At 40.0% G+C, this 12518-nt stretch overlaps 1 protein-coding gene across 2 annotated transcripts in view; it reads right to left on the bottom strand.

The window, feature by feature from the left end:
- Positions 1-195: 195 nt before the first annotated feature.
- adamts14 (ADAM metallopeptidase with thrombospondin type 1 motif, 14) overlaps positions 196-12518 on the bottom strand; it is a 45236-nt gene continuing 32913 nt past the window's right edge. The window contains exons 10-22 of one of the 2 annotated variants that reach the window (XM_083932629.1): positions 12200-12313; positions 10878-11026; positions 10120-10292; positions 9777-9910; positions 8712-8835; positions 8401-8481; positions 6464-6627; positions 6220-6385; positions 5159-5291; positions 4826-5033; positions 3148-3277; positions 2744-2851; positions 196-2651 (exon numbers count right to left, since the gene is read on the bottom strand). In XM_083932629.1, coding sequence (XP_083788755.1) covers positions 2110-2651; positions 2744-2851; positions 3148-3277; positions 4826-5033; positions 5159-5291; positions 6220-6385; positions 6464-6627; positions 8401-8481; positions 8712-8835; positions 9777-9910; positions 10120-10292; positions 10878-11026; positions 12200-12313 — 2226 coding nt within the window. In that variant the 3' untranslated portion in view covers positions 196-2109. Of the gene's footprint in view, positions 2652-2743; positions 2852-3134; positions 3278-4825; positions 5034-5158; positions 5292-6219; positions 6386-6463; positions 6628-8400; positions 8482-8711; positions 8836-9776; positions 9911-10119; positions 10293-10877; positions 11027-12199; positions 12314-12518 lie in introns of both variants that reach the window. The other variant, XR_014593611.1, reaches the window with a different exon arrangement.

The raw sequence follows: 12518 nt of genomic DNA, 5'->3' as shown, positions 1-12518 counted from the left end.
TGAAAAAAGTGAAATATACGAACCGTAAATGGGAGCTAAATCGATGAAAGTCAGATAACAACAATCTCAGTTCTTTTAAACGTGTTTTACTTTGTTCTCCATACCACTTAAAAATTCAATAAATATTAACATTTAAAGCTTTCATTCACGTACGTATATACAAGAACTATACAATAAACATGATGTTATGAACTGCAATGCAGGAATGTTGTAACAGTAAGAACCAACCACAGTCTGTAGACTTACAGCAACGCCTGTATTTTTTTTTTTTTTTTACAATTGCAACACACGTTCTGTGAAATTCCTGGTTGTTAATTTCTTTTCATAACTTGTAATTTACACTATGTACATTATTATCGGAAAAATACATCAGTTACAAAAAGATAGCAATGACTTTTTTTTCTTCAATCTTTTTTTGTTTTGAAAGCATTAACTGACTGACTTCCACAGAGAGCATGCTACAGAGGGGTTGGCTTGCAGACAGTCATGATTTCTTACTAGTGAGGAGAACCACCAGTACGTTGGATCTGGGAACAAACATGAAAAAAAAGAGCACCGGGGACAGAGAAGCCATGAGTGTGCCATTTGAATAATTATAGATTTACGACTAGATCCATTTTAAAAGCCATTATCAATTCATTGCACTTAATTACATTTGCATTTAAGTTATGAACTAAAAAAATTGCTTACTTTAGTTTAGCTTATTTATTGACCGCTGCTGTGAATAACAGACTGTTGCTATGGACGCAGTTCTAATCCTAGACTCTGGAGGACCATTTTCAAATCAATAAAATAATTATTAAATCAATGAGTTGTCTCTATTGATTTTTCCTTAGTGAAAAGCTGTGTAATTTAATGCGGAGCAAGTGGGTTTTGTGTATTTTAAAGCCCTTAAGGATGATTCAAGACTGTCCTGCATCCTGTCACGGTTTCTCTGGGAATAACAATCTGCTCGCTCGTCATTATGCCTTACATAAAGACTGCATGCAGGGGAAAACACTGCCTGGCTCTGTGCAAAGTGAAGGAATACATCCATCAACACCTCTAAAACTTGATCAGCAGGTTCCCTGTTAGTTAATTTGGTTGGCAACTTAATGGTGACATGACGTCCAAACCAGAAAATGTTGTTTTACATTTCTGTTTGCATGCTGATTAAGCAAACAAGATGAAACATTATATAATTTGAGCTAACAGCCTCCTCTCAGCAATTAGAGAATAAGCCAATTACCCCCAAATGTCTAACTAATACTTTAGAAGCGATTTTATAGGGATTGTGTGCTGCACCATGGTGCTGCCTCCCTCTGCTGAGTATTTTCTGCTTTTGCTCTGTGTGTTGGTTGTTTATCTGTTTATCTGTAAGTGCCACAACATTTACACATCTTGAAATGTCAGAGCTGTCTTTGGAGCTGGGAGAGTGAGTGTAGTTAGAGCAGCTGGTGTATTTCATCATTGAAAAGATTTAAAAATATATATATATATATATTTGCAATTCTATTTTAAAATTCTTAAAAGAGAATAAGAAATTCAAATGTTAATCTGACAATTTACTTATTCAATGCACTATTAAAATGTTTATTTAATCAGTTAATAACTTAGATATAAGTATTGATTATAATTAAACACTTTCAGGGTCTATGATTATTCTGGAGGCACACTCTAGTCTCCATAGCTGACATGTGAATCTCCAAAACAATGACCTTTGACCTCTCCTCAAATGTTCACAAGTTCAATAGTAGTTCTAATGCACTTGAAAAAACAGGATTACACAACTGTACACAGATAAAAACATGAATGTAGCAATGCAGTCATCACATTTTGAACACGTCTTGTAGTCGTTTTAGTTTACAGCACCTGACAACTTTTTTTTTTTTCTGTTTCATATTTGAAGCACAGAGGGCAGAGCGATGCTGAGCACAGTTCTCTCTGAAGTTTTGATGAGGTAACCATCGCTGGTCTGGTCTAAGTTCACTGGCATGGAAAAAAAAAACTGTAACAAAAAAAAAGAAATATCCGCAGTAAGACTAGCGAGTCTATCAGATGCTGCAATGTGAGTGAGCAGTTGTATGAGGCCATCTCACTGAGCAGCAGTTTCAGAACATCGCTCACGTTTCACTTCTGAGCTGACAGGGTTCTGTGACTCGAGTCCCTCTCGGATCCTAAATCGTCCCTTCTTGACCTTGCAGCGACTGGGCCGAAAGTGCTGTTTGGACTGTGCTCTTTAGAGGCACCTCCACTGGAGTCTGCTGTGGGCCGTGGAGGCCCTGGAGGTAGAAGAGGCCCTGGGTCTCCCTTCCCAGCTGAGTGTAAGGAGTCGCTGGTGGGGCCCTGGGGCAGAGCAGCAACTGTGGATGGTAAGGCTTCAGCAGCGGTGGTTAGCACCGGGGTGGTGGACCGAAGCCATCTGCTGATGGCTTTAGTGGTTTGCGGCGGGCTCTGAGTTGTCACAGGTGGAGAACCCTTGGGGGATGCAGGGTGTGAAGAAGCTGAGGTCTCAGTTGAACCTGAGTTTTGGAGGTCAGGAGTATGTGTGGCGAAGTTTTCTTTCTTGTTGCAAGACTCACAGCAAAGTTTATTATATCCGGGGATGGAACAATATCGTGCAAGAACCTCCATCTGACAGAAAATCGATTTATCCCCCAGACATGGCTCATCTAGTGATAACAGGGGAGAGGACCACACTAAGTACATTTCTACTGTAGATTTTTTCATTTAGATTATTGAAACAACTTATATATTGACTTACTTGAAGAGATTTTGTGGACAGGGTTCTCAGGAGCCCTTTGGTGTACAGCTTCATCTTTTATTGTGGAGTTTTCCATTGTTTCAACAGTTAGAGGAGACACTGGCTGTCCTGGAGTGGGTTACAAAATTAGTTTAAAAAAATCCTTAAATAAGACATTAAACAGCAGCCACAACACCAAAGAAACAACCTCTTTCTACTTTAAGAAAACAGAGGGGGATGAATCATGTTGCCACTTAACCTAATTAATTGTGAGATGATTGCAAAACTTTTCCAGTCTTTTCAGTGTATTTCAAATCATCACAATCTCTTTCTATTTACATTTGTACACAGCGTCCAGACGTTGGTTTTAAGGGGCCTGTAAACTGGTGAATATTGTTCCCTTATCACGTACATGTGAATCTCACCTGGACAAGGACTTAGTTTGCAAATGATGACTGTTTCCGGCTTCTCGCCCTCACATTCTCCGATGGTGTTGTCACTTGCCTTGCAAACCACCTGCCTTTGCTGAATCCCTTCGCCACAGGTCACCGAACACTGCCACAGCACCAAACACACACAAAAGAAAGTCTTTTTTTTCAGTTGGCTGTATATTAAACACTTTTCCACGCCTCAATCAATCTAAAACTCAAAATAAATGCATCTATGTCTGCATGCACAGCACAAGATAATAATTAATATTACTCTGTGGGTCATATACACTCACCGGCCACTTCGTTAGGCATACCTGATGCCTAATAAAGTGTCAGTGTGGTCTTCTGCTGCTGTTACCTATCTGCTACAAAGTAGGTCGTGCTGTGTTTACAGATGCTCTCCTGCATTCCTCTGTTGTAACCAGTGGATATTTGAGTTACTGTTGCATTTCTATCAGCTCCAACCAGTCTGGCCATTCTCCTCTGACTTCTGGCATCAACAAGGCTTTTGCGCCCACAGAACTGCCGCTCACTGGATATTTTCTCTTTTTTGGACCATTATCTGTAAACCCTAGAGATGGTTGTGCGTGAAAATCCCAGTAGATCAGCAGTTTCTGAAATACTCAGAGCAGCCCGTCTGACACCAACAACCACGCCACTTTAAAGTCACTTAGAAAGGATAATTGGATCCTTCTGTTGGAATATGGACCGGGCACCTGAAATTGTGCCTTTTATCCATAAATTCCCATTACATAAACAGCAAAAATCCATGTTCTTTACTTTCTAAGCTTTGCCTCGACGCTGTTAGTACGTCATACGCTTCGTTAATCTGATTGGTTGATTTGACACGCATGTTGGTGATGGTTTATCCAATCAGCAACGAGTAGTTTCACCCCTTCCCAAAAGATCTCCAAACAAGAGTTCCCAGATGGATATGCTGAGAAAATGAGAATCATGTGAATCAACCTATCTGGTGGAGTCAGGTTACCTAGAGACCACACTATAGAAAGAAATATATGTTAGATATAATGAAAGAATCTGAAATGTGAAGAGAAATATATCACTGTTTGTATGCAGCAAACACAGAACTAAAATCAATGTAGACACAGGCTACACAAAATAGTAGAGTAAATTAAATATTTAAAACCTTTTTTGGTATTCAGCTGACATGTTAACTATCTGAAGTCTTAATCCCCTCATGCGTTTCTATAAAAAAAAAACACAGAACTAAAGAAGCTGCAAACAAAATGCTACAATGATCAATAAAACCCTTTGTTTTCTCTTGATATTTCTACTATTTAAAGTCTCCCCTTTTACTTCCACACTGATATTACACAATGGCATGTCCTACATTGTTTAGTAAGTAAAATGTGTGTGGAAAATACATATCAAAGTATAAAAAGAAGAAAAAGAACCCTTCTCCAGTAATATAGGCCATATACTGTAACTCAACCCATTAGGTTTCCTACTAAACTATAGGATACACCTCCATTTTAGCACATTCTACATCAAACACCACCACTCTTATTTTACATGAAATCCCGTTAAAGGAAGAACACGTCTCAGCGCACATGTGCAACGATATATGCGAGAACACACATCCACAAACGCAACTTCTTGCACCTCCCGCGTGTTAATATTGAAAATGGTTGATGTCGCTGGCTGTCCTCACCTGAGACCACGCCCCTGTCCTCCACTGAGCGGGGCATGTGGTGTCGTTACAGGCTCTCCTCGTCTCCGGCCGATCTTCAATGCAGTGTTTGCTGTGGATGGGCCTGTTTGTGCCGTTGTGGAGAGCCTGCGCGCATTGCACCACCCTGGTCTGGTAACCGAGCTTCCCGCATGTCTTACTGCAAGGACTCCACTCTTCCACCAGCCACCTGTCAACACCGTGGACACAAGGCTTTCATGTAATGACAGCTTGAATTGTTTTTTCACTTGGAATAGTACAGTGTCAGGGTGGTAGCTGTTTAAATATAATAATCAATAGCTGAAGGGCACTTACGTGGGCTGGCTGCAATCTTGTACATTGCAGCGTTTTCGGATGGGTTTGGGCTTTTTACTGGTTTCACAAAAGTTTCGATGTACCAAACGACTGTCACTCTTCCTCCTGCATCCGTATTTTGTGTACTGTATGCCTGAAGGATAGAAAGTGTACAAAATGACTCTTCTAATGATCATTTCCATTATTGAGTAATCTATTTATCGATGTATCACTGTTTAGTGCATAATATGTCTATCTCTATAAAATAGAGTCCAGTGTTATTTAACTTTAAAATTATGCGTTTTCTCTGTCCAAGAAGCTTCGGATTAGTAATCTCTAAAACCAGAGAAAAGTAGAAATACACCGTGGAAAAACTGGAAATAGCAATTGTCATTTTGCACTGGGCTTGAATGATTTAATAACATTATAATTGGGTTTCTGCTAGAACATCAACAACTTAAATAGGTATAATATGTAATAAGTATGGTTTACTATTTTTAAATGGCCAGAGAGAGAGAGAGAGAGAGAGAGAGAGAGGGGAAAAGTCAGATTATGAGTGAGTGCAGAGTTTCATTATGTATGTAATGGTAAAAAACACACTGCCTTGTTCCCTGTGTGACAGTTTGAGACGATGAGGGGGAGGGGTGTCACAAATGGTGGTTGGGAATAAGAGGGCTGATCACCATGCGCGGTTATTGGCTGGCAGTTAAAGCCCCTCATGAGCTCAGCCTACACTCATAAATGTCCCTGTCCGTCCCAAAATAACAAGCAAACAGAAAATCCAGGCAGAGGGCAGGGACCCTGCAGATACAGATACCACCACACACTTCTGATGGGTCAGAAGCTTTTTATAGTATATTCACGACAACACTGTAGCAGCACTTTTTACCTATATATGTATTTATATGTGTATCTCAATTTCACAATATGAGACCTTTCAATAATTATCACACCCGTTTTCAACAAATAGGTTCAGCCCAGATTCATTTTCCACTGACCAACATTATCATGGTGAAATTGCTGTGTGCTGAGTAATGTGTGAGACTTTAAGAGCTTTGTTATTCAAACATACACTCACTGACCTCCCCCACAGGGTTTGGAGCACTGAGACCAGCTCTTCAGTGCCCACTCATATGTGTCCAGTTCAGCCAAAAGCACATTGTTGTTGGTAATAAGCGGTAACAGGTCTTCATGTATGATATACTTATAAGTCAGGCTGATCTTTGCGTCTTCTTCCTGGGGAATGACCTGCAACATAATGAACGAAGTTTATGAGAAAAGCAATGAAACCGTAAAATGAGAGCTCCATGATCCCGTTGCACTCACCAGCACTACAATCCCTTCATGCAGGGGACCAGTTGTTTTTAATGCCTCCTTCTCACCATCGAGGGAATACTCCCACTGTAAACCATTCTCGATGAATGTCTTTGTTTCGGCATCTTCACTTTTTGCATTCAGTATGAAGTTTCCAGTAACTTGATTCTTCACAGCTGTCAGTAATGAGTGAAAAAAAAAGGAAAGGTTTTCATGCATATTGGGTGGGGAAGAATATGTGCACATCATGTAGTTTTAAGTGTCATTCATTAAAAATCTCAAATATTTAAAAGCAATTCCACCTCATCCCCTCCCCTGCCAAACAACTCTAAGGCTTTCCTTTAACCAGAGAACGTGTCAGTATGTATTTTGAGATGTTCGGTGCTGTGGTTTGCCGATGGTAATTTCTCCAAGTTGTGTGTCATCTCTTCTTCCCATGAGCTAATAAAAGCCAGAGAGGAAAGGGGGGAGTAAAGAGAAGGAGGGTTTGGGCTGAACACCAATGGTGATCCTGACTCACATCGTCAGTTTTACTGAAAACTATTGTCGGTTGAAAGAAACAAGTCTGTCACTCCTTCTCATACACAGCTTTAATGTTTTACCTCCTGTAATCATCTAAATTCAGCTCAAATGGAAAGTCATTATCACAGCAGTGTAGTTTAAATAAAAAAAACTGTTTTCTGAGTGCAGTAGTTGTGCTTAAATCAATAATAAACCATCAAGAAAAAAAAACAGACTTCAGCTTCTCCAGAAAAAGGGGTGTTGCTGTCTGTTACTTCAAGCTAGAAAAATATCAGTCATGCTACACCATGCTGATTGCTTTCTCCTTTACAGTAAAAAAATATATTATAAAGATCTCTATTGAACTGAGCTTCAACGTGAAGGAATTGTAAGTTATTCGCTTAACAACTACTGCAAAAATGGCTCAGAGACAGGCGACGACTTTACTTTGAATCTGGACGGAAGGGTGATGATTTTGACAATTTAAAACACGGGGGGCTATACCTAATGGGCTGTATCTTTCACTTTTCACAATCAGCGCCTACGTTGTGTAACTAGCAAATGTACTTGTGTGCCATAGGTGTGTTGGTCTTAAAATGAAATGTGGTCAGGCCCATTGTTGGTGCCTTGCTATCTTGAGGCAGTAGAAAGCGACTATGAATGTCATCAAGTATAACATATGGTGCTGCTCCATAGACATAAATTGAGAAAGATGTTTCAGGTGAAGGAATGCTATGAGTATATGGGAACATTTTCTGTTTCAGCACTGAGACTACAACAAAATAAAGCTCATTTTGGTACAAAAAAGAAAACAAACAAAATCTGTCTCCCATTCATTGTCTATGGAGCAGCTCGGGACTCGAGCAGATCTAGATTTTCTCCTCTGGTTTCTGGTTCTGAGAGACAGTAGCTCATGTTCACAAATGTGGAATGAACTTTTCCAGAACTTGGAAATTAAAATATTGCAATTCTTAATTTAGGGGGTTCCTTTTTAAGTTTTAGTTTAGTTACTTATTTGCCAAGAGATTCTATATTCCCATGCAGAATATGTTTCTGATTATCTCATTAAAGGATAAGATAATTGCTGTCTTAAACGGCTTGTATATATCCCACTCAAGAACAAAAGCTCTTCGTTTTTAGAAAGAATAATTTTTTACACGTGGACAAATGACAGAAAATACACAGATTTATATCTAAAAAATGATGCCAGAGCTGTTATTTTTTTGTGTTTTGGACCCTTTTCGTCCTTCTTCATTTAAATTTGTGACCCTGTGCTGAACGTATACAGCTAGTCTTACAAGAGTAAATGACCCAGCAAACAAGAAACATGTGACATTAAGGGGGGAAAAAAAGGTATTGTGCTATTGAATCAGTCACAAACCAATTCTGTTACTTAGCACCAACAACATGTTTTTCCATAGTTGGAAAAGGATGTGAGGCATGCTCACCAATTATATGAGGGGAAGTCTCGTTCTCTTCGATAACAATGTGACGGGCTCCTATTGGGATGTCGAACATTTTCAGCATTCCTAAAAAGACAAAGAGACATGGCAGGCTTAAGGAGGGAGCCTTAAACAGCGGGCAATTTTTCTGGGTTGTAATAGCAGCCACTTATATCTGAATCAAGACCTTTGCGACAGAAAGTTTTATCTTTTGATTGATGGTCGTGTCGGATCAAGCTGTGGTCAAACATGGAAGATGTATTTAAGGCCTCTTGGATAGTTATTTTGATCTTAAATGAAGACAAGCTGATAATTACCAATCTTTTTCGGCGTCTTGGTGAGTGTCAGCTTCACGGTGCGACAGTGGGAGTTGTCGCCCTCACACACTCCACATTTGTCCTCTTGTTTGTAAGAGCCAACCTCCTTGTCGCAGCCTACATGCTGACAGGAGGAAAAGCAGAGACAGTCAATCAAATCAGGGCAATGCTGTGCCTGACTTTTATGCAGACCACTGGGAAAATGACGCCATGGGAAAACACTGCATGCATCTGGTTTGGAGGTCTAAGATGATGATGCATATTGGAAACACACCCACACGTAAGAGGAATGTAGCCAAAACACAGAGTGGCAGGTTATTATTTTATACGGTATGACATTTGTAATACCAAGTAGCAGTGTGTTGGATTTAGGGGGATCGATTGGCGGAAATGGAATGTAAGATTCCATAAAATACTCATAATAACAGTATGTGATCATAGGTGTATAATAACCTGAAACTAAGAATTGTTGTATTTTCACTAGCTTAGAATGAGCTCTTCATATTTACATCAGGACCAGGTCCTCTCAAACAGTTTCTCTAGTAGCCCAGAATGGACTAACTAAACACTGGCTATAGACAGCTTTTGGCATTTTTACATAACCTGAAGGTTATTGTAGGTTCTTCTTGCTTCCCGACGACCTATACTAACCTTAACCATTCAAGGTCAATGCCTATCCTTAACCATCTCGCAAGACTTTCGCAAATCTCGGGTTACCATACAGACACAACCCCAAACCCATTTGTGCTGGGCAGTAATTTCTCAAAATTACCCTGGTCTTAAATCGTTTCAGGTGAATACAAATTTTGACTGCTGCATCTCATTCCTGAAGAGATGTATTATACAATCTTTATTTAGTATGACAATGTTTGAGATGTGCTGAACATTTGAGATATATATATATATTCATACATATATACATATACTGTATAGTGAGGGGAGGGGTATTCCGTTGGCTGCAATCTGCAACCTTACCGCTAGATGCCACTAAATCCTATACACTGCTCCTTTAAAACATGCCAACGTCTGCGTTTGTGAATGCACTCAGTTTAAGTAGAGACATACCAAACACTCTCCGCGGGCGCACACGCTGAAGGGCTCTGAGTAGCTGCAGTGGGTCCCATCGTGCATCACCTGGTTCATGAACACCACCTCTCCTGTTTCCTTTGACTTACAGCTCAGCTCACACTTACGTGCCTCTGAAAAACACATAACACAAACGCCTTGGTTCATGCAAGTATCTTCAGAATCTGAGAAAGACATCACCAGGACACGAAGGACAGAAAACGCACACCTCAATCTTAGTATGTGTGTATGCGCAGTTATTCCTGCAAATGTAATCTTCCATTCGTTGCTTTGCACTAAACACACACAACAGCCAATATTGCTTCGTTCCTTACAGACTTACCATCTGGGTGCTCATACGGTAGCCAGGTGTGCTTGATGTTTTTGTGGTATTTGTTGCTCCTCTGGATGCACTGCTGAGCACGGAAGTCCTCATAGGGGCCAGCGCACTCCTCCGTGTTGCACATCTGGTAGTCAAAAGCAGAGCCGGGGCAATCTCGACCACCGTATGCAGGCCTGATGAATGACAAAAAACAAATGATGCCTAATTTTCATCATGATATTCTCAAAGATCCAAAGATTGACCTTGATTTTAAAAGTATTGGCACTTTAAGGGATGGGACAAATAATATGTACACATGCTTATTGTGACTGTACCTTTAGACAAGGCAAATGTGGCGAAGACCTGAGATACCGACAGTAAACGATAACATTGTTTTTATCATTTGTCCTAAAACACACAACCTGTGTGGTAATTTAGTGTCCGTGTACGACCATAGATCAGAACCGTGAGTTTAAGAGTGTGAAAATGTCATCAAGTAAACAAATTACAAACAGTAACACATTGGTAGAGATGCATATAGTAGCTCACACTCTTGAAACTTTCAAGTCGAGATTCTGTTCAGGCTAACGTAAGGAGGAACAGTGCTGGATCAAACACTGTCCCTGCTCTCCAGCTCTGCATTCACACTTTTACAACATCAACTTTTGGATGAGCACACTGAGCGTATAAACTATTTGGCCATTGACAGAGTATCTGATTTTATTTCAGTGTGTTCTCCTTTGCTCGCCACTCAGATTCCTCACTGCCACAGCACTCACTGAGGATTGTTGCACTGTCTGTTGCGGGAACGGACTCCACCTCCACATGTTCTGGAGCAAGAGCCGAATTTTGACCAGGAGCCCCAACTCCCATCGTGGCCCTGAGGCTGCTGGCTGGATCTCCAGATGCAATGGCCTTTGAAGCACCACTAAAAATTTTGACAGAGAAAAGACAACGCTATAAGACAGAAGCAAAGAAAGTCGAGACCGTTGACAGGGACATCTATAACAATTTCAGGCTCCACACTCTTAGAAATAAATGTGCTAACTAGAACCCTACAAGGTTATTCAGGTTGTTCCCACGGGAGAAATCTTTTTGGTTCCTGATAAAAATATTTTATTGAAGTTTCACCTGTAACCTTTCCAGAGGGTTCTACCTAGAACCCAACATAAAGGGTCATACCTAGAACCAACCGTTCCATTCTGGTTCATGCACCAGATTTGCAAAGGTTTGGAGCATTTCGACCAAAAATAAATCAATGTATAATAGTTCCACCCAGGATCCTCTCTGGGGGTTCTATCCAGAACCTGTCCACTTTTCCAGAGGGCTAACAAGAAACCACAATAGCGAAAAAGGTAAGAGCCACATGGGGACCATGAGTGCTGTGGGTTGCGCCATATTAGTTCCTCAGGGGCATTTTCATAGCCCAAGGCTGCTGGATGAAGTTTCCATGGCCTCGGGTGGAGAAATAGCTCATCTCTTGTCTTCCTTAATGAGAAATAAACCCCTGAAAGAGTAAATGCTGTAGCAGTGGCAGTTCTAAATATTAAAAAATATTTTATAATCTTTTTATATTCTGGTGATCACACGAATATATGCACAGTTGAAATATTCCTTAAACTCATTAAAAAGTACTAGTCTTGCTTGATCGAATCATACAGAATTAAACTTAATTAAATGCATTCTTTTTTTTTTTCCTACAAAGAAAGTAGTTATACAAAGACAAATCTTGCTTGATCTAAGTATATCAAGCAGGATATTGAAATATTAGATTAGACATTTTATTAGTGTTGTATGGCATTGATTAAGGGGATTCCAGATACATCTACATTCCAAAATACCATTAGAATATTTGAGGGTAAGTATCTTTTAACACCCATGCTTTCAACAATACTCAAAGAACTCTTTCTTCAAAAAGGAGGAAATGTTTCTTAATGGAAACTTTTTCATCCTTACAAAGAATTATTTCTTCAAAAAAACGGTTGTTCAGATGCAAATGGTTCTCAGTAGAACCTCATCCCTTCAGGAAGAACCCTTTTGCAACCCTTATATCTAAGAGTGCAGTCAACTCCACTGTACACACAAAAATTATATTTCCCACCTTTCCTGGTGCACATTCTGTTCCGTCCACTGGAGGACCTTTCTTGGTTTTACAGAAGTATTGGTTGTCGGGGTGACTGCACCACAGTTGTTTGCAAGGGTCGTAGGTTCGAAACTAAATGAGAAAACAGCAAATTTGAGCTCCAGTTATTCTTTTAGGAAATGTAAACAAAGTCATTCATTCAACTTTGTCATGCTACAGAAGTCCCTTACTTGTACATTGTTATCATACTCACATTGTTAAAGGCACCATATTATACTCATTTTCAGGTACATACTTGTATTTTGGGCTTCTACTAGAACATGTTCACATGCTTTAA

This window comes from Echiichthys vipera (genome assembly GCF_963691815.1).
Source record: "Echiichthys vipera genome assembly, chromosome: 18".
NCBI classification, from domain to species: domain Eukaryota; kingdom Metazoa; phylum Chordata; class Actinopteri; order Perciformes; family Trachinidae; genus Echiichthys; species Echiichthys vipera.
This window is presented reverse-complemented; position numbering and strand designations above follow the sequence as displayed.